The 20,662-nt window shown below is 32.3% G+C and overlaps 2 protein-coding genes across 3 annotated transcripts in view; both read left to right on the top strand.

Moving 5' to 3' along the window:
- LOC148598773 (solute carrier organic anion transporter family member 5A1-like) overlaps positions 1-17,514 on the top strand; it is a 53,045-nt gene extending 35,531 nt beyond the window's left edge. For both annotated transcript variants that reach the window (XM_088560219.1, XM_088560220.1), the window contains exons 7-12: positions 2,848-3,037; positions 4,696-4,883; positions 6,438-6,502; positions 7,278-7,406; positions 7,982-8,079; positions 9,664-17,514. In XM_088560219.1, the coding sequence (XP_088416345.1) occupies positions 2,848-3,037; positions 4,696-4,883; positions 6,438-6,502; positions 7,278-7,406; positions 7,982-8,079; positions 9,664-9,954 (961 nt within the window). In that variant the 3' untranslated portion in view covers positions 9,955-17,514. The remainder of the gene's footprint in view (positions 1-2,847; positions 3,038-4,695; positions 4,884-6,437; positions 6,503-7,277; positions 7,407-7,981; positions 8,080-9,663) is intronic.
- The window catches only part of LOC148598772 (rhodopsin, G0-coupled-like), a 31,524-nt gene continuing 21,980 nt past the window's right edge, over positions 11,119-20,662 (top strand). Inside the window, exon 1 of the transcript XR_015918347.1 lies at positions 11,119-11,175. The gene's annotated coding sequence lies outside the window, so the exon portion shown is untranslated. The remainder of the gene's footprint in view (positions 11,176-20,662) is intronic.

Here is a 20,662-nt window from a genome sequence, read left to right as displayed (position 1 = left end):
TTTTGCTTTAGGTGCCCTTTACTGGTCATGTTTTAATGTGAAAACACTGTATTTACAAATTTAAAGCCAAATATATCACCTTTTGTGAAAATTTAAAGATTTAGGATTTTTTACATGTGATCAAGAAAAAGGGGGAGGCATGTCAGAAATAAATTTTTAAAAATAGACCAATTTCTCAGAAAATGATTACTTTTAAAACTATTTCTTCATTAATATTGTTAAAAAACAAGTTGTGATTGATATTTTTTATTTGAAAAGTCAGAAAAAGTTCTTTGCAAATATTTAATGCATTTAAGTATGGTAGAATATTGTCACTTTTTTGCTCGCACAACTTGGTTACCCTATATTTAAAAATCAAATATTTAAAAAAGTGCTTGTCACATCTCACTGAAACTTTGCAAATGCATTCAGTATGTGTGTAGGAAGATACCTGTATAGTTATTTATTTTTTCTAAGACAAAAAGTGACTGTTTAGGTTACAGACCACCAATTCAACCAATGAGCATTCGGAACGTACGCAAAAATAGTCCTACGCAAAAATTACCCCTGTTCCTCATAGTGCTGTGAAAAAAGTTCTCATCTTATTTAAAAAATTTAAACAGTTTCTGAAAGGAAAAACATTTCTGTACATTTTATGGGTGCATTTTGCTTCTTGTGATGTGAAGCCTAATCTCCATAATGATTTTTAAATATACCCCTATCTTGTGAAAACACTGGGATTTCCCATGCTATTTATAGACCCTTCACTTCCGGTGACCAGTACTGCACTGCAAGTCTGCTAACCCCACATGCCATTCTGAGGATGGTGAGCTGACATATGTAGAATCATGCTGATATATAGTCCTCTGCAGGTTAAAGTTAAGGTAAAGTCCAGAGAAGCCATTGAATATTGTGAAATTAGCATAGAAGCCTATGGAAAGTGGAATTAGTGGTTTTTAGCCTAGATACATTTTTCCACAAATTTTGCATTGTTATTACAACACATGACGTTTTGTCAATTTTATTATAAAACAATGTCTGCTGTGAAATTTTTATCATACCTCACTTAACAAGTGGTGGTATATTGGAATCAACTTGTCCGTCCATATGTCTGTCTGAATTTCTTCACATTTATCTCGGTTTCTAATCTCAGACTAATTTCAAATTTGGTTGTGTGGCTTTATACAGGTGAAACAGACACTGTATGTGTGTGGCTTTATACAGGTGAAGCAGACACTGTGGTGTGTGGCTTTATACAGGTGAAGCAGACACTGTGGTGGGTGGCTTTACACAGGTGAAACTGACACTGTATGTGATTTTGGTGTGTAGCTTTTTACAGGTGAAACAGACACTGTATGTGATTTTGGTGTGTGGCTTTATACAGGTGAAACAGACACTGTATGTGTGTGGCTTTATACAGGTGAAGCAGACACTGTGGTGTGTGGCTTTATACAGGTGAAACAGACACTGTATGTGTGTGGCTTTATACAGGTGAAGCAGACACTGTGGTGGGTGGCTTTATACAGGTGAAACAGACACTGTATGTGATTTTGGTGTGTAGCTTTTTACAGGTGAAACAGACACTGTATGTGATTTTGGTGTGTGGCTTTATACGGGTGAAACAGACACTGTATATGATTTTGGATGTAGTCTGATATAAATTCCATGTACAAGTGTGCTTTTTCATATTTTCTTTGTCATTGATATGGGGAAAAACTTCCAGAATTCCTGGTTTTTTTTTGGTTTTTTTTAAGTGTCTGTAGGGGGGGTTGGTCCATTGAAAATCATATTAATTTTAATTTTAGTTTAGAAATATTGATAATTTAATTATGAGTTCCAAATTAGTGTAAAAATTTCATCTAAAGGAGTATAGAAGTATATATAATTTGACCTTGAGTGCTGAAGAACATGTAGATTTTAATAAGTACAATTTATGCGTATCAGTTTATTTAATTTTTTTCAAACAATGTAGGGCTGTTAATACTTCCTCTAAATTCAGAGTTAAATTTAATTGAAATATCATGTACTATAATTCATGACTTTGAAGTTTACATTACATCAGCATTTCATGTTATAGTCACGATTTTTAAGTTATAATGCTAAGCCTCAGTTATGCCATTTAATTAGTTATAAACCTATCCTATTACTAGTAGATTAAGACATAGTATTCAGGTTTTGATGGAATACTCTGTCATTGATTGTCCTTCCCCTGGGCAATACATTTAATTAACTTCCACTCCTTGCCTTCATAATTTGTCAATATTTCGTATTAAATTTAGAGTTATGTCCCTTGGAAGATAACACAGAATTGAATTACACACTTAAGTATATCTAGTCTGTTTTTTTTTCTAAAAACAAAATAGCACCTTAATTCCATAATTGTGGCAAGATCGCTTGCTCATAATTCAATAAAGTTATGATATTGTTGCAGAATGTAACATTTTTGAAAATGTAAAATTTTAATTATAGTAGTGAAGCACTCTTCTTGAGTAAGGGAATTCGTGACTAAGTGATAGCCCTGTCTAGCTGAAGACTTCAAGTTAGTTGTTCTGTTATCTATGTCTCTTGAAGAGGGAGATTGATGGCTGGTGTTTCTGAGTGAATGCTTCCTCATGGGCTGTGGTGCTTGTTGGAGCTAGCCAGTTAAAATCCAAGTTAAATATACAGTGTTAAAGCAAGGTTAACTGATTTGCTCAAATCATGAAATGTCTCTGTTCTGAAATATTTCAAATGTATTCTTGAGATGTGGCTTTGAATAAATGAATTATAGATATACCATTATCAGTCATGCCAGATGCCCAATGTTTTCATTGAGCTTGTAAAATCCTATACACATCAACTTTTACACTTTTTCTGATTTGATTTCAGTACTAACCTGGATGAGTTTGACCTTGGTAACCTTGAGGCCAACCTGACTTCTACATGTAATATAAACTGCGACTGTTCAACCCGTGAGTCTCAGCCAATCTGTGGTATCAATGGTATAACCTACTTCTCACCATGTCATGCTGGTTGTACTCGCTTCTATAGCTACATTACTCCAGAGGAGAAACTCATGGTAAGTGTTACCTCCAGAGGAGACACTCATTGTACGTAGTACCTCCAGAGGAGAAGTAAATGGTAAGTTCTACCTTCGGAGGAGAAACTCTTGGTAACTGCTACATTGTGAAGGAGCGACTCATGACGAGTGAGTCAGATAAAGATTCCTATATTTGCTCCAAAAATTTTTCATACAGAAGTTCAAGGTCAGTTGTGGAACTTAAAACCACTGAGGATGCATTATTTATAGATGAAAATGATTACTGAAGATTCCTCCTTCATTTGATTTATGAATCCACGATAGTTTATATTAGGTATAGTGGTTCAAAAGTTATGACCAAAAGTAAGTTGAAATTGTATAGATTTTATTGGTCCAAAGGTCACAAATTATCCAAAAAAAATTGTTTTACTACATTTTGGTATGTCCGTATTTCAGAAAGAAGCGATTGCAGTTTACTGAAACTGAATAGATTTAAATTTGGCCTCAGCAGAAAACTTTATTTGTAGACATTAAATCTACCTTTTTTAAGCCTTATACCAACTGAAATAGAAATGTATTGAACTTTTTATGCTTTCTCAAATCTTAATTCTCAAGAATTGGATATTGAGTGTGGCTGATAATGGAAAAAGTTCATATTTCATTGATTCAAGTCACCAACTCATTATGAGATTCTATTTTTATCTAATTTTGTAATTACTGCAAAATACCCCTTTTTCAATTAATAATACTGAAAATGTTGCATTTTTGACGGAATATTTTATTTACTTCTGCATCTTAAATGTAAAATGCCGTTAATGAAGTGTGATTTTATAACTGGAAAATTCCACTTCTGGTGATTGCCCAACTTAATCATTATATTAAATATTTATCTTGTTACATCAATGTTTAATTCCAAAGTCAGTGCTGTGTCAAGTTTAAATAATATATCCATAATTATCTCACCTGTACTCTGTTTTATTTCTGTTGTATCATGCTGCACCTTGCAAAATTTTTGATATTGTCCATAGAACTTTATTCCTGGTTTTTAGACAGAATCGCCAATTTTCTTCATATTTATGAAAAACTTAATGCTGGTAAATTACCATGTATTCCAAAAATCCTTTCACTACAATTTATCATATGAATTTTTTCGCCTTCATTAAAGTTGTTTGACAGTAGTGTAAACTACAACACATATTGTAGATATGGAAACTTTTGCATGTTTTTTTTTTTTTTTTTTTTTTGCCAAAGTCAGGGTAACAGAATATTTGTGAAAATAAACCACATGTTGAAATTTCCTTGTTTCATTTATTTGTATATCTTTATTTGTCATCACCACCACATTACATATGTATAGATATATTGTGCATAAAAGTACAGTATTTACAACATAGTGTATGTGTTAAGCCAGGAGGGCACACATTCTTAATAATAACACATATAAACTTACAAATTTGGGCCAGTTAATTTTTGTTACATGAAGACATTAATTCATGAAACAACAAAACATTTGGTCGAGTATAAAATTTACTATGATAAACTTTTTTATAGCCGCTAAAATGTCTGATTGCTAAATTTGCAGCCATGTGAAGTGTTTGACCAATCAAACAGAGAATTATGACATGCAAAACTTTCCATGTTTACAGTTGTAGTATATTAATCTGCTTCGATTTATACATGTAATTTCTTTTATTTAGAACTTCAGTGGTTGTTCCTGTATCATGGATAACCTTAACATTTCACCAGAGGTCATCATGTCACCCATAGCAACCAATGGTCCATGTAAATCGACTTGTCATAATTTAAAACCATTCCTGTTTTTACTTGTGGTTGTGACCTTCACTGTGGCTGGTACACAGATGCCCTTGTTAATGGTGACTTTGAGGTAAGTAATTTATGACCTTGAATTCTAAAGTTGATATTTATCAAACAGTCTCAAATTCTGCTAGACTTTTACCCATTAAGGATTTCATTTGGATTCAAATGAGTTACCATTTCAACACAGTATTTCTTTTGTAGCCTCCATAAAGATAGTACATGTAAACATGTAACCATACACTTAGAGGTCACTGCATTATTCAAAATCTTCATGTTTATATAAAAAAAGCAAGATTGTATAATTATTGATGTACTTAGTGTTTGCTACATGTACTGGGTATATGTGTTGGATTAAAAAGATGTTCAAGCATTTTTTTTTTTACAAAAAGCAATGTTCAGTTTTTTCATAAATAAATGATATCAGTGATTGCCAGGGTTTCTTCATGTTGATGCTCCACAATCAAATTTTGGCAGATGTTTTGGGAATCATCTTGTCTGCCCATTTGTCAATCTTCGATAGTTCCTGCTCACATGCACTCCATGTGAGACTCACACAATTTGGGCCCTGTGCAGGTCCAGGTTTTAAAAGAATAGGCCTGCAGCAGCGCTAAGCTTGTCGTAAAAGGCGACTAAATAGTGCTCAGAACCCTAGCCGGGGGGCTAGGGCGCTTTGCCCATAAAGCAACTTGGATGTGTGCCCCAGGTGGTTGAATGGGGTACCCTTGGCGTGTTACATGCTGGGGTTGTCAGGCTATAATACGGAAAACCTGACCCCTAACCATAGTGGTGCACCGTGTTGGGAAAGATGCCACGTTCCTCACACATTAAAGAACCCTACTGTGGTATTCTCCCTGAGTAGGAACCATAGGGCTCCGCCACAGGAGGCTAAATTGCCCGACCCTACCCACCTCTCCCTATTTCCAGTGGCAATCAAAATTTGTCGACCCCATTGTCCTTGTGTCCCATCCCTTTTTCATTTCATCATAATTTCATGTTCATTTTATCATCAATTTCATGTTCATCGTCTGAATATAGCTGAAATATTGCTGCTCAGACGTTAAACCCCAACAAACAACAAACAAAAAACACACAATTTGGAGCTGTGTAAGTGTCATTTTACTTTGAACTTTCTAACTTATGCCAAATCTCATACATTTGCATCTTGAAATCTTGGCGGTCCTGCATCTTATCTATGTGAATTAAGCTTGAAGGTACCACTCCTATTTTTTTGGTTTTATGGATTTTAATGAAATGTTATATAAAAATTAGGTATCATTTGTGTATGTGCATAAAGCAAGATAGTTATTGCTGGACTCTTTGAAAGGGAGATAATCTAACAGGAATATGTAACATGTTACAAGCAGAGGGGTATCTCTCAGTGAGTTTATTCACAGCTGAGCAAGATAATTATTGCTGGACTCTTTGAAAGGGGGATAATCTAACAGGAATATGTAACATGTTACAAGCTGGGGTATCACTCAGTGCGTTTATTCACAATTGAGCAAGATAATTATTGCTAGACTCTTTGAAAGGGAAAAATTCTAACATGGGTATGTTGTATGTTACACGCAGAGGGTATCACTCAGTGAGTTCATACACAGTTATAGTTTTTGTTATGTAGGTCAGTACATGAAGAGGAGAAGAGTTTTGCTCTGGGATTGCAGTTTGTTATACTGAGGCTTTTTGGTAAGATAATATATTTAAGATAGTCTTCAGCCTATATTTAGGCAATAGTCAATATATAAATCTATAAATAGGATAACCAGTTGGTTATTGTGAATAACCAAAATATGATCACTCCTGCCTAGAATACATTAAGATTTAATTTATGCACAGAACAAGTGATCATATTGAAAAATCAATAGCTTCCATTGTGTTTTAGTGTCATTTACAGAGTTATCTCCCTTAATTTTGAATTCTATAGTGCATTCTTTATAATCAATTTCTACTACGAACAGGGGGTTATATGAAAATCCTCATGTTAATACCTGATTACTATAACATTTTAAACAAAATATAACAAAAAATGTGTTGGCTTTCCAACCATCAGTCATATTTTGCATGAATCTCAGCTGGAGTATTACTTAAAACTTACTGAATGATATGTTCAGCCTATACCCAAATAGTTTGATTTGATGAGTTGTGTCAGCCTACATTCCATCTTTATGATGTGTTGTGAAGATTTCAGCCTATACCCAAATAGTATGATTTAATGAGTTGTGTCAGCCTACATTCCATCTTTATGATATGTTGTGAAGATTTCAGCCTATACCCAAATAGTAGGATTTGATGAGTTGTGTCAGCCTACATTCTATGTTTATGATATGTTGTGTCAATTTCAACCTTATTTCAATTTGTGACATGTTTTTTTTATCCAATTCAGACTACATTTTAACTAAATGACATATTGTCTTAATTTCAGCCTATATTCCAATCTTATGATATGTTTTCTCTATTTCAGCCTATATTCCTGCCCCAATCATGTTTGGTAATACTATTGATACATCATGTTTGGTTTGGAATGAGAAGTGTGGCAATCATGGATCCTGTGTTCTGTATGATATTGAACAGTTCAGATATAAATATGTGGGTAAGTTACAATCACTCTTTTTTTTCTTTTTTTTTTTTGCCAATTAAGTTGCCAAAAATGATTGAGGTATCTGATTTGGTCAGCTGTCTGTTTGTACGTTGACTTAACGTATGACAGAGAATTATGGGAATTCGAATTGCAATTGGTCACATATGACCAAAACAAGACAGCTTCGCTTATGAGATCAACAACAATTACTTCATTATCAGACTTAAAAATCATTCCCTGACATGTAAAATTCGATCTTTCTCACATTAATTATACCAGTAGTGATAATGCTGATAGGGGAAAAAGCTTTTATCTTGCTTGTTGTAGATAGTTTTTTTTCAATCAAAAGCTCCACCTTCTAGACCTTTCGTACTCAGATTTTAAAGTAAAGATTTTAATTTGATAAAAATTCCCATTTAACTGTAAAGCTTAATTGCCCTTGATGTAAACATCAATGGTACTCTTGAACATGATATTATATTATTCTTATTTCTGTCTGAAACTTTGTCCTTTTAAGTTTGATTCAGTTCTTTTCTGTATTGTGTATTGATGATGTAAAAATAATTTCTTGTCCGATTTTTTTTTAGGAATTTCAGCTGGACTGAAACTTTTAGGTGGCATGCTGTTCTTTATTGTATGGATCATGATGTATATAAGAGATAAGGAAGACACTGGTACTATAAATGTATGTAAATCTTTGGTGAAAATTGATGTGAGGCCGGATAGCCTGTCTGTTTAGTAGGAGAAAGAAGATTAAGTAGCCATTTCATTGACTTAGCTAATGGATTAAATTTTTCGTTTTTGTTACTGGCCATCACCGATGGGTCTAGGGTTTTATCCTGGGCAATGGTTTAATTTTGTGAGACAAACCATGCTCTCATGTTTTAAAAATAAGTAAAATCAAATTGTAAACCTTGAAATGGATTCAAACAAAGGTTGATTTAAGTAAATCTTAAGAATATTGGTATTAATATAGTACCTGAACCAATCCATGAAACTAAAATTTATAATAAATCAACAATCAGTTTCCAATCAGTCAGCGATCTGTCAAACTGGTTATTGCATCACATGACCGCTGAATGGTAAATATATCTTACAGATTCCATTTTTTCTTTTGTCAATTTTTACACATATTCACTAAATGCAATTGATTAAAACATCAGTTAATTCTCTTATTTTACATTCCTTGTACAGGGATTATCCTGGGATGGGCCCTTTCAATTTTATGGCGAAATGTGTTGAGATAGAATTAAATAGTTCATTCATTTGGCTGGGCCCCTTGATAAGGCACAAAAATAAACTGTTTATTTGTGCCTTTTGACAGTAGTAAGTGATTTCTGGCCCATCGAAATTTTGCAGTGGCCCATCTTTTTTCAAAATGCCCCATTGAAATCATGAATATTTCCATTGGCTCCCATATAAAATGGGCCATTGGCCCATTTTATGATCCCATAATGTTCAAAAGCCAGGGAAACCCCTGCTTGTACTTTTAACAAAATATAGTATGTGGTTTTAATATCTTAAATTTACATCGTCTGGATATAGCTGAAATATTGCTGCTCGGACGTTAAACCCCAACAAACAAACAAACTTAAATTTACGATAACATTGATATGGTTTTATATTGCATTCGTTCCACAGGAAATTCTGAAATTTACATGAACTGATCATCCGTCATTTTACATGATAAAACTATGATCAGATCATTCACTGGTCATCAGTTATCAATGACCAGTGAACGATCTGATCGCGGTCAAATAGTTGCATGGATTGGTTCAAGGATATGTACACAATGTAAGTCTCTTAAAGATGTTGATATAAGTTAATCTCAAGTGGATGATTATTAGTGAATCTCAAATTACGATCAAAGTAAGTAAATTAAAAAAAAAAAAAATAATGCAAATCAAACCTGATTTTCTACTGCCTTAAAGCAGAATTCTAGTTTTGCAAATCCAGATTTTACTGTTGTTTTTTTTTTTAATGTATATTTACTTCCGATTTTACTAAGTTCTACTTGGTTTGTTAACCTCGTAAAATCAGGTCTGGTAAGATAAAGATCAGTAGTAGCAAATATTAAAATAGAATTAATGAATGTAAGTTACATTGTCGGTACTTCTAGGGTAAGGTTCTATGTTTATTTATAAATACCATAAAATATTCAATATATTACCTGTATACTTGTATTTAGCAAGAAATGTTCCCACCCATAGAAGTTAGGTTTATATATTTATATGATATAGACTTACATATCTTACATATTGTTTTCCAGATACGAGACATAATGAACTCCATTTCATCAGTTGATAAGATGGACCTTGATTACACACAGAGACATTTCAATGAACCATCTCCATGTCATGGTGAAGCTGTCAAACATATTGGTGATGGAGACTCATGTAAACATGTTAGGGATGGAGACAAATATGGTGGTAATGAGGATATAGACACACATCGGTGGAAAAGGAAATATAAGCACCGCCATAAAGATATCGCTGATGATGTTTTAGGAGGTGATTTAAGTGACGGAGCATCAATGCTTCCCTCAGAGTCTACTGTGTGAAATAATCTAACATTTAACCTGAGTTCAGTGCTTTTCTGGGGCCTTTTGAATGTGCTTTTGATAAATAAGTATTGTAAGTGGCAATCTTCTTGTCACATATTTGTCCTGTATTGTATAAAACATTCACATCTGTTTTGCTGATGTAAAGCTATTCATGCTGGAAAAGTAAGAAGTTCTAAAAATTGTTGTGCATTCTATTTATATACTAAAGGATTTTTGGGCTATTTAATAATGGAATATTGTTAATTAATACCTTAATATTGAAGGAAACATGTTTTTTTATGTTTTCATTGGGTAGCTGTACCACAAATTAAAGTTACCAAACAAATCTATAATTAAGATGACAATAAATGACACTGATTTCCAACAAACAGATGAAAATTAACTTCTTAGTTGTTATCTTACTTAAAAGGAAAGTAACTCACATATTCTTTTGTTTTACTGAATCAGATTTTAGTTGTTTCCAAAGTTATTAGGTTTTTCTATAATGAAAGAGTCTGGAGTCGATATAAGTTTTTTACTGTTAGTGAATTTCAGGGAAAAAATAACCACAGTATAAAATCATTTCTTTTTGTTTCTATTACATGTATTTTTGGTATTTTATTTCGTCTGAAACAACCTGTAGATTTTATAATCTGCAAATTTAATACTACCAATGAAGTGTTTGTGTGTAACCTTCAAATATAGTGCTATTTACCATATGGTGCGTTATTTTGGCAGATGTCAAATTTGGCCATTTTGAGTCAAAAGAGTACACAAATCACTTTGGCATTACTTATATATTTTGTAATTTATTTATTTGGATATTAAATGATGTACCTTAATATTTAAGCCCATAATAAATTTTCAGTGGAATTTATTTTGGTCCTTACAGACAGACAGCAGAAATTTGCCGAAATAAGCGCACCAGTTAAAATGACCTGCTATACAGCAATTCAGTCATCCATATACAGATGTAAACAGGTTTTTTTATAACTGTTGTTAGAACTTTTTGAGAGTGTTTTGTTGTGGACAGGTCTTATTAAAGTTCATATTAACACATGTATACTATTAAATTTGTAGAGAATTAAATAATGTGACCTACACATTGTCATGGAGTATTAGTTGTACTTATTTTTAGAAAACAAAAATCAAACGGGTAAATATATACATTTAGAATATGACCTTTACATTGCCTGTAGGATATTGATTGTACTTTTTTAGAAGACAAATATTGAACAGGTCAGTACATGTATAATTACAAATGTGAGTCAGAAGCTTTAGTCAGTAGTATGATGTGCAATACTGTTTTTGATGTGAAACAAGGCCACACCAAATATATTTTACGTTTTACAGTCTTCCCAGTTAAGCAGTAGTCTGAAGCCTAAGGCTTGTCAAAATGGAGGTGGGCCTGTTTACTCCTTTTTAATTTTCTTGGTGGAGTCAGTTTACTCCTTTTTAATGTTATTGGTGGAGTTGGTTTACAGTTAACTTCTTTATAAAGTAAAAGTTCAGTTTTAATAGAGGCATACATTTGAAAATGTTGAAGGTTTTGAAGATTTAAGTTGTATTTATAGATAACTCATAAAAATAATTGGCTTTTTTTCCCTTACCCTAGACTTCAATGCTTAATTCATTGGGTTTACATGGGCTATTTTTTGCATTTTACCAGTGGTAATTGAACAAAACATATTTTGCAATACATTGTATTTCTGTTTAAATTTATATGCTTAGTAAGTATTCCCTTTAAATTGAAATGTATTTAACTCTATATGAAAATTTTCAATGTTACTATCACTTAGTTCAGACAATAGAATTTGAATTTCTTCAATGGATTTGTTATAAAGATATATCTTGTTACACATGTATTTGATTTGGTTTTACCATTCATGATTTATTTGGTGTGGCCTGTCTGTTTTTTGTTACCATTCATGATTTATTTGGTGTGGCCTGTCTGTTTTTTGTTTGTTTTTTTTTTTTTGATTGAATTGGTATGACCTAGCAGTTTTATTTCGTCTATTCAGTGATCGAAAGCAACATGCAGCATTTTGTAATTTTGTAATTTATTACCATAGATTTAGATTTGGCAGAATATTGATGATATTTTTGTACTGTTTGGTAGCTCAGTCATAATAGTTTGGTAGAGTCAGTCATAATATACACGACCTGCACATGCAATGCAAGTTTTATTTATGAATATCAGTGTTTAGTACAGTTGTCAGTAGTAGTGATTCAATATACTCAATGTGTTCATATGTATTCCGTGTAAACATGGGCAAATACAGTGGACCTATGTGTTTAAAAAAAGGCCTACGAAAAAAAGCTCTTAGTTACATATGATTTAGCTTGGTATAGCTGTCCAGTATTAGTACAGATTTCTTCTTTCTATCTGTTGGTCTGTCTGTCCAAAACTTGTAAAAGACTTCAAGTACTTTTCAATTTTGAACATTTACACCTTTCCATATTGAGGCTATGCCTAATGAAATGTTAATGGTGTTTTTAAAGATTGATGAAATATGATAGTCAAGGTGGAACACCTAGTAGTATAACTCAGTTTATCTGATACTTAAAATTGCATCTTTACAGCCAATACAACTGTGTCATACCCATGCATGTTGTTACAGAACATCATTATTTTAACTTGTTGCACAATGAAAACAATGATAAAAGGTGACATCTGTATCAACGACAACTTTATAACAAGTGATAGCTCTTTCATAGTCATAAAAAAATGTCTAATATGCATCATTATTAATCATCATTTTACTTTTAAAGGATATTAATGAATATATTTGTACTAGTCTTGCAGAGGAAGGTAATTACACTTTAATAATCAGTTTTAATGTCATCAGTGAGGGGGAAAGGATTTTATTATATTTTTTTTTGTGATTGTACTTACAGTATGTCTATCATTAATTGTATAAACCTCTTTCAAAGTCCATATCATATATGTGTAGAATTTCAAAGTCCATATTATATACGTGTAGAATTTCAAAGTCCATATCATATACGTGTAGAATTTCAAAGTCCATATTATATACGTGTAGAATTTCAAAGTCCATATCATATACATGTAGAATTTTAGAAATTGGTATTATCTAGATTGTCCTTATATTCAGGCATTAATTTGACTTAACTACATTAACTTGTAAAAAATAACATGTACATTTATGTAAATAGTTGATATTAAGGAAGGAAAATGTAGCATAGGTTTTATACATGTGTACAGACTTCATCGTACTTTTATTAGTGGGTACCAATTTTAATTTCTTGGTTTATGAAAAAATTATCAGTTAGTGGATTCTTGAATTTGTGGATTTGACAACTCTATCAAACAAATAAATGGCAAATTTCATTTTCATTGGGAACCTGATTTCGTGGTAACTGAATCCAAGAAAACCTCAAGCAAAAGTACTTTCTCAGCATGTTAATTTATGTTTTAAAATTATAGCATCAGGGAGCTACCATTATTTTTGAGGGGGGTCTAGGGTCAATATTTATCCAGGATTTTGTTTTGCTGTAATTTCTGTTTCTTACTATTTTAATTTACACTTTCCAATCATCTGTGATGTTGTAATTAGACAAAATTCTAGTCCTGGACTTTAAAACTTTTTTTTTATATTTGATCCTAGCCAACCCCATCCTAATAGAATAGATGCTGGTACATGTGTGTACAATACTGGTGTTTTTAGTAGACATTTATATCATGAGTCTCATTGCCTATTGTAGACATTTATATCATAAGTCTCATGGCCTATTGTAGACATTTATATCATAAGTCTCATTGCCTATTGTAGACATTTATGTCATAAATCTCATGGCCTATAGTAGACAGGTATATTATAAGTCTCATTGCCTATTGTAGACATTTATGTCATAAATCTCATGGCCTATAGTAGACAGGTATATTATAAATCTCATGGCCTATAGTAGACATGTATATTATAAGTCTCACGGCCTATAGTAGACATGTATATTATAAGTCTCACGGCCTATAGTAGACATGTATATCATAAGTCTCACAGCCTATAGTAGACATGTATATCATAAGTCTCACGGCTTATAGTAGACATTTATATCATAGGATTGGTCATTTAACTCTCAAGCATACATTTCAAGTGAAAGTTGATGTTATCCCACCAACCAACCATTGTTTTCATTTTTTTTCCTCAACCTTTTGGAAATGTAATGTGAATTCCATCCAAATGTTTATTTTTTTTGGTGTAGTGTATTGTTATATAGAAAGTTTTATAGCATTGAAATACAGCCAGGATAGTTTTTTAACTTGGTCCCTTATCTTAGATGTTTTCATACATGTATCAGGCAGGCCAAGAATTTCAGATAGAGGGGTTGTTAATAGAATTAAAAAGGGCCCACGGTGTGAAACAAGAAAATCTTAGGTGGTAATTTGTGTCAAAAATCAAGATTTCATGCAAAAAAAAAGAACATTTATTTTTTTAATTTATGGGATGTATAACTGGTATGGCCCTATGAATTCTTGTCTGCATTTAGTTTTTATTTATTATGTGTCAATGGCCTTGTAAGCATGAACAATTCTTATTTTATATTCAATGGGAAATTTTCATTACTATCAGAAACTCTTACCCAATTAACAGAATATCTTAATGTAAATATTGTATATGTTGTTAATATGTGAAGTATAATAGGTTACACTTTTATCAGAATCAGTTCTGTTCTTATTCAACAGTTGTTTTCATTGTTTCCATTTAATTGTATCATTTTTAGCTCACCTGGCCAAAGGCCATGTGAGCTATTGCCATCACTTGGCGTCTGTTGCGTAGTTAACAAATACACAAAACTCTTCTCCTCTGAAACTGCTTGACCAATTAGAACCAAACTCGGTATGAATGTTCCGTGGGGTATCCTGCATAGAACTGATGTGGGGATTTTTGATTCTTCGAAAAACATGGCCACCATTACCAAAAATGGAACATAGGGGTCATAGAGTAGTTTTTTGCATATATCTCCTAAACCGTAATGTTGAGCTGAATTCTGACATGGGGGAAAAAGTGTTCAGCATGATGAGATCTATCTGCGATCAAATTTTCATTTTTATCTATTAAGCCATGTTGGAGTTACTGCCCTTTTTCAATGATTATTGCTATTTTTAATGTTATTTCTCTCCAAAATCTCCTCTGACACTACTTGACCAATTGAAACCAAACTTGGTATGAATGTTCCCTGGGGTGTACTGCATAGAATTGATGTGGGGATATTTAATTTGTCGAAAAACATGGCCGTCCTTACTAAAATTAGAACATAGGGGTCAGACAGTAGTGTTTTAGATATATATCTCCTAAACCATTATGTTTAGCTGAATTCTGATTGGGTAAAAGTGTTCAGCATGACAAGATCTATCTCTGGTTAAATTTTGGTTTTAATCTGTAAAGCCATTTTGGAGTTATTGCCCTTTTTCAAACGATTTTTGCTATTTTTAATGTTATTTCTTTCCAAAATCTTCTCCTCTGACACTACTTGACCAATTGAAACCAAACTTGGTATGAATGTTCCATGGGGTATCTTGCATAGAACTGATGTGGGGATTTTTGATTCATCGAAAAAAAAACATGGCCGCTGTTACTAAAAATAGAACATTGGGGTCAGACAGTAGTTTTTCACATATATCTCCAAAACTGTTAGGTTTATCCCAATTCTTTCAACAGCTGAAATGATCCATATTATTAGGACTACAAAAGCCCTTGTAAGAGTTATTGCCCTCGAAAGGGGAAAAATGACTTTTTTTTTAAATAGTTTTCAGTCAATATCTTGAAAACTATGATAGATTAAAAGAAACTTTCAATTGTTGAAAAGATCTTGTAATAGTCCTACCAAAGACTTCTTGAGTCAAAATTGTTGGACAACTTCTTGTTTAATTTATTGCCTTTGAAAGGCAAAATTCAACATGGTGAGCGATTCAGGCCCCTGGGAGCCTCTTGTTAATTTGCATTTTTGTTAGCAAATGTTGATTTTTTTTTTTTAACTGTGATCACATGCTGAAAGTAATGAATGGAGATTATGCATTGTTTATTGTGATATTTATATTATTTGGGCATTTAAAGTTCTTCCGAGTTTGTGATACTGAGAATTATTGACATTGTTCTTGACAAACAGGCAATTTAAATACAAGTCCATCTAAGAGTCATTTCAAATTAGAAATAAAGATTCATTAAAAAAGGGTCACTTTTTTTAATATTACAAAAGTCAGTTTAAGATGGCCATCATTGGTTGGACAAGAATTTTTCTCACCCACCCTTTTTTGTAAAAGAGTTATTGCATGGGTTAGCTAAATTTGAGTTGTCTCCCTTTAAAAGAACATCAAGATTTCCTACTACACAATGTGATACCATTGTTGAATTTCAGTACCTGGTATTTGGTTGCATTTTAAATAAAAATATTCTCAGTTGGACAGCTACTAAGGAATGGTCAACTCTTTTTGAAAGTGGTGTTTTATTTGTATTGTATCTTCTGTAAGTTTCTTGAATGCAAAATAAATGCAACATTAATTAAACTGAATGTATAATTTCCTGAGTTATGTAAATGTTCTATAAATAGTGTTTTATGTTGAGCCCCTCAGAACAATGCAATTTTATATTATGTTGACATGATTTGTTATGGTTATCTGACCTTAGTTTGGGGTTATCTCCCCTGATTATACTTCTTATCCACTCCTTGCCAAAACTTGTACAGTTTTTGTCTTCCTTTTGTTTGACATGATTAGTTTGCTTGAATACACCTTTAAATTATATAGATAGCAGTGATTTATCAAATGAATATCCCCAGCACAAAAATTCTGTTGTGTCACTTTCAAAATTTCTCTAGCGAATACATTGATTCTGCATTAACATAAAACAGCCAATTTTATGTTAAAAATAGCAAAAAATTGTTGAGAAAATCTGTAAGAGAGAAAAGGATACTGTGGAATTTCAATTTTTCCAGTACTTAAGTTCTATCATATACATGTACCCGTAAGAAAAAAAATGATTTAATATTATTTATTCAATGATTTTTAACCTGTTCATCTTGTTGATAAATATATAACTATTGTGATATAAAATGTATATTTTCAGGGATGTTGTGGCTGGTTCCTTGTTCTAGTAATTCAAAACTGTATCAGTTATTTTATCCTCTAGACACTAACCAAAAAGAAAATGATATAAATGTACTCAAATGTACTTCAAATGACTAGTGAATTTTTTTTGCAAAAGGGTTTTTGCCTATTTTCCTTTTGTTATGAGGGGAGCACAGCATTTTAATTTATATTTATTAAAATGAAAATGCATTATTGTTATTTACAAAAAGAGTTTCATAGATTCTTACATTTTTGTTGAAAGCCTAGCATGCTTCCTACTAATTCTGTGACATACAGCACAGATGTGTCTTAAAAAAGCATATCTGCTGTTAAAGCAGCTAAATATCTTTTTAAAATGAACTGATCAGCATTGCCCAGATGTTGTGCTTCAGAACAAGGACCAGTAGAATCTTCCTCTGTGTTATTGTTATATTGGCCTACAGTGTGTTGTATGAGCCTCTTTGTTTTGTAAATAAACAGTTCTTGTAATACGAATGTTTTTATTTAAACCCGACGAGCTTTGTGGGATATATATAGTTATGCATTCGTCCACAACTTTTTCATTATAATTTTATATTATGATACATTAATGTATATATCACAGTAGACTGGTTTCCGATCGCAATATTCAGGGACTTAATAATACTTCAACAGAAGTTTTATGTGGGTACGCCAAATTGTAATATTTGATTTCAGACTGACGTTTACTGCTTGGTGACCCTTTTTTAATTGCTCCTCGTGAGCTAATGCTCAATATTACTTGGGTCTGTCCTCTTTGAGCTTTTTCACATTTTTAGTTTGCTCAGCGGATGGTTGTTATCTTTTGCCATGATCAATTGAAACCACTGGATCAACTGATACAACCACATGATTTCTGATTATTTAGCTGTGGGATTCTTCACTAGTATTTTTATACCGACCGTTCGTTCGTATGATGGTATCACCGTTGGCGTCAGTTAACTTAAGTTTATTTACGAAAAATTATTTGATCTTGAAATTTTAACACATACTTACATTGTTGTAACATGACAGAGGACCCTGTAGTTTTTGGAAGATTTTGCCCCACCCCTTTTTTTTGGAATTAAGGGCTATAAGGGGAAAATAGTTGTTTTCATTAGAATTGATAGTCAAAGCTTATTGTTGATCCTATTTTTATGATTCAGATGTCAACCTATTCCTGTTAAAATTCTGTTTTTAAAGTTTTACAGAGTAGGCTTACATTTAACGGTTTTGGAGTTAACGGGGTAGAGAATTGGGTCACGCCAAAATAAAATCATGCTGCGCTCCGCGAATCTACTTATTTTACAATATGTTTAGTGGGTTCAGCTTTGCTCGATTTTTTTTTAGATTCTAACATTGTTTTTTTTTTTAAATTGATACTGGTTCTTCCTTTATTATCCCGTCCACAACGGGACACGTGAACTTAAAGGTCCAGCGGTCTGATCGTCCATGTGTCCGCACATTACATCTTCTTATTGCATGCTCTGATACCTACATTTCTCAACGAATGAGGCTTTAATTTATGCCAATTTGGCAGTTTCTTAGTCAAGTTTGAAATCAACGCTTTAATCATATACATAGCAGTGAAGTATTTCGAATCAACGGTGCCCTTATAAATGTAATATCAATATGAAAAGAATATTCTATTTTAATTTTCTTACTTCCTCCTGCAACACTTCTGTCCTTCTGAAAAGAGCCCGGGGATATTTTTTGCCAATTCAAAATATTTTAAAATAATCACAAATCTTACATGATAAGATCCTTTAACGAAAATGGAATGCTTCTTATGACAAAAACTTGGAATAGCTTCGCCTAATATTATACTTCATCGTGCATCATACATTTAGCTAGGACATTGGCTATTTGCCGACTTCTACAAAACGCGCTTTTTAGTGGGATCCTACTCTTCTGTTACGTCAGAAGCTTTGTGGTCATTTGGAAAATCTATTATAGTGAATGAAAAATATATATGCACAAATTGCAATATAATTTCCAAAATTCCCTTTTTACATATGTAATATATAAATTACAGACTTTTTCAAAGTCAGTATGTTATATATGGACCCGTTAAGTCCGAAGTCAATATACTCAACCAAAGTATTGACTCAGTTAAAAGTCCATAATTGATAAATAATTAGTCGCGCCGGCATAAGGCACCGACCATTTTTATCCTAAAGGAAGGGGGATGCAATTTGATGTTGGATAAAAGTTTTTTTTCGCGCAAGCGCAAAACTTATGTACATTTCAGCATAGAAAAGATACAATGAAGTAGGCACATGAAAAATATGTTTTTGTATAACCCATTCTATATTGCAATGATCTTGTCCGTGGGTCCGTTACACCTTTTTGGAACACATTTCTCAGCTTCTGTTGGAGAAAATACTTAAAAATTTGGAAATAATGCTTTTCCATGAAGATTCGTACAGTGTCTCTTCTTTTACAAATTCCTCGTATATCTACTACCCGTTTACATATGGTTTTTAATTATAAAAAATGACAGAAATAGTTCAGTCAGGTAAGTCTTAGCACGACGTAGCGTGCACTTTTTTTTATTATAATCTTTATTTATAAATATATCTATTTTTTTTCTGGTAATTGTTCACTTCTTTTACAAACTTATTTCGTTATAAAAATACATTTCCTTTCTTAATGTCATTCGTGTGTTTGGTAAAAGGATTTGAAAAATATATCGAGTATTATTTGAGTCGGAAATTGATTTGGGAAACAAATGTGTAATTTTTATATTACCATAGCATTGCTGGCATTTTCCTCCCAGATTTCCCTATTTCATCATAAAGCAATTATATTTTAATACAATTTTCTTGTATAGGAGCCAAAATCACGCGAAGATGCTGAAGTGCCAATGTGAATATGTACATCCTGTCACACGTGGAGTATATATCGTGAGATTGCACCATTTATATTTTTCTCATAACACCGCGTGAGAATGGCAATTTACTGGCTTTTGAATTAGGTCATCAACTTAATCAATTATTTTTTCAAAAATATTTTTCATTGAATTTAATCATTAAATGCCAACCCAAACGTTTTCGGTAATAAAATGATGTCTAAAACACAATTTAGGCCAAAGTCCTGTTATCCTGCATCCGTCTATAGTACGTAGGGTTTATTCTGGCTATTCCAACATTCTAAAATTTATAGGTAAAAATTATAAAACTATGTAGGAAAACCAAAACAGTTGTATGAACAAGGGATTAAGCTTGTGTATACTGTAAAAACAAAACTTTAATTGGAATTCTAAATGTCTTGGAATTACCTGTCCCATTTTTGCTGTATGTATGAAACTTTATTTTGGATCTGTAGAGGTTTCATGTGAAAATTCTTATGAATTTTAGACTTGCAAGTGTTTAAGTCATTTAAAGTTCTCTTTTTTAACAAATAAAAAAAGAAGATTTTTTTTTCATAATTTTATTAAATATTCAATATTCATGATAACAATAAGTCATTGATAATACACACTTAATAAGTACATAATATTCAAGGACTGATAACATTGTAAATAAATGAAAAAGCAGTAAATAAAGTTAAAGTACTCATGATTTGTATAAAAGAATCATACAATAAATACATGAATAAAACATACACAGCACAACAGTTCAAGCACTAATCAAAAGTTCA

The sequence above is a fragment of the Perna viridis genome, chromosome 14 (genome assembly GCF_037379345.1).
Source record: "Perna viridis isolate PV_CMFRI_1.1 ecotype Kerala chromosome 14, ASM3737934v1, whole genome shotgun sequence".
Classification (NCBI taxonomy): Eukaryota; Metazoa; Mollusca; class Bivalvia; order Mytilida; family Mytilidae; genus Perna; species Perna viridis.
Note: the sequence above shows the minus strand (reverse complement) of the source record. Positions and strands in the feature narration are given on the sequence as shown.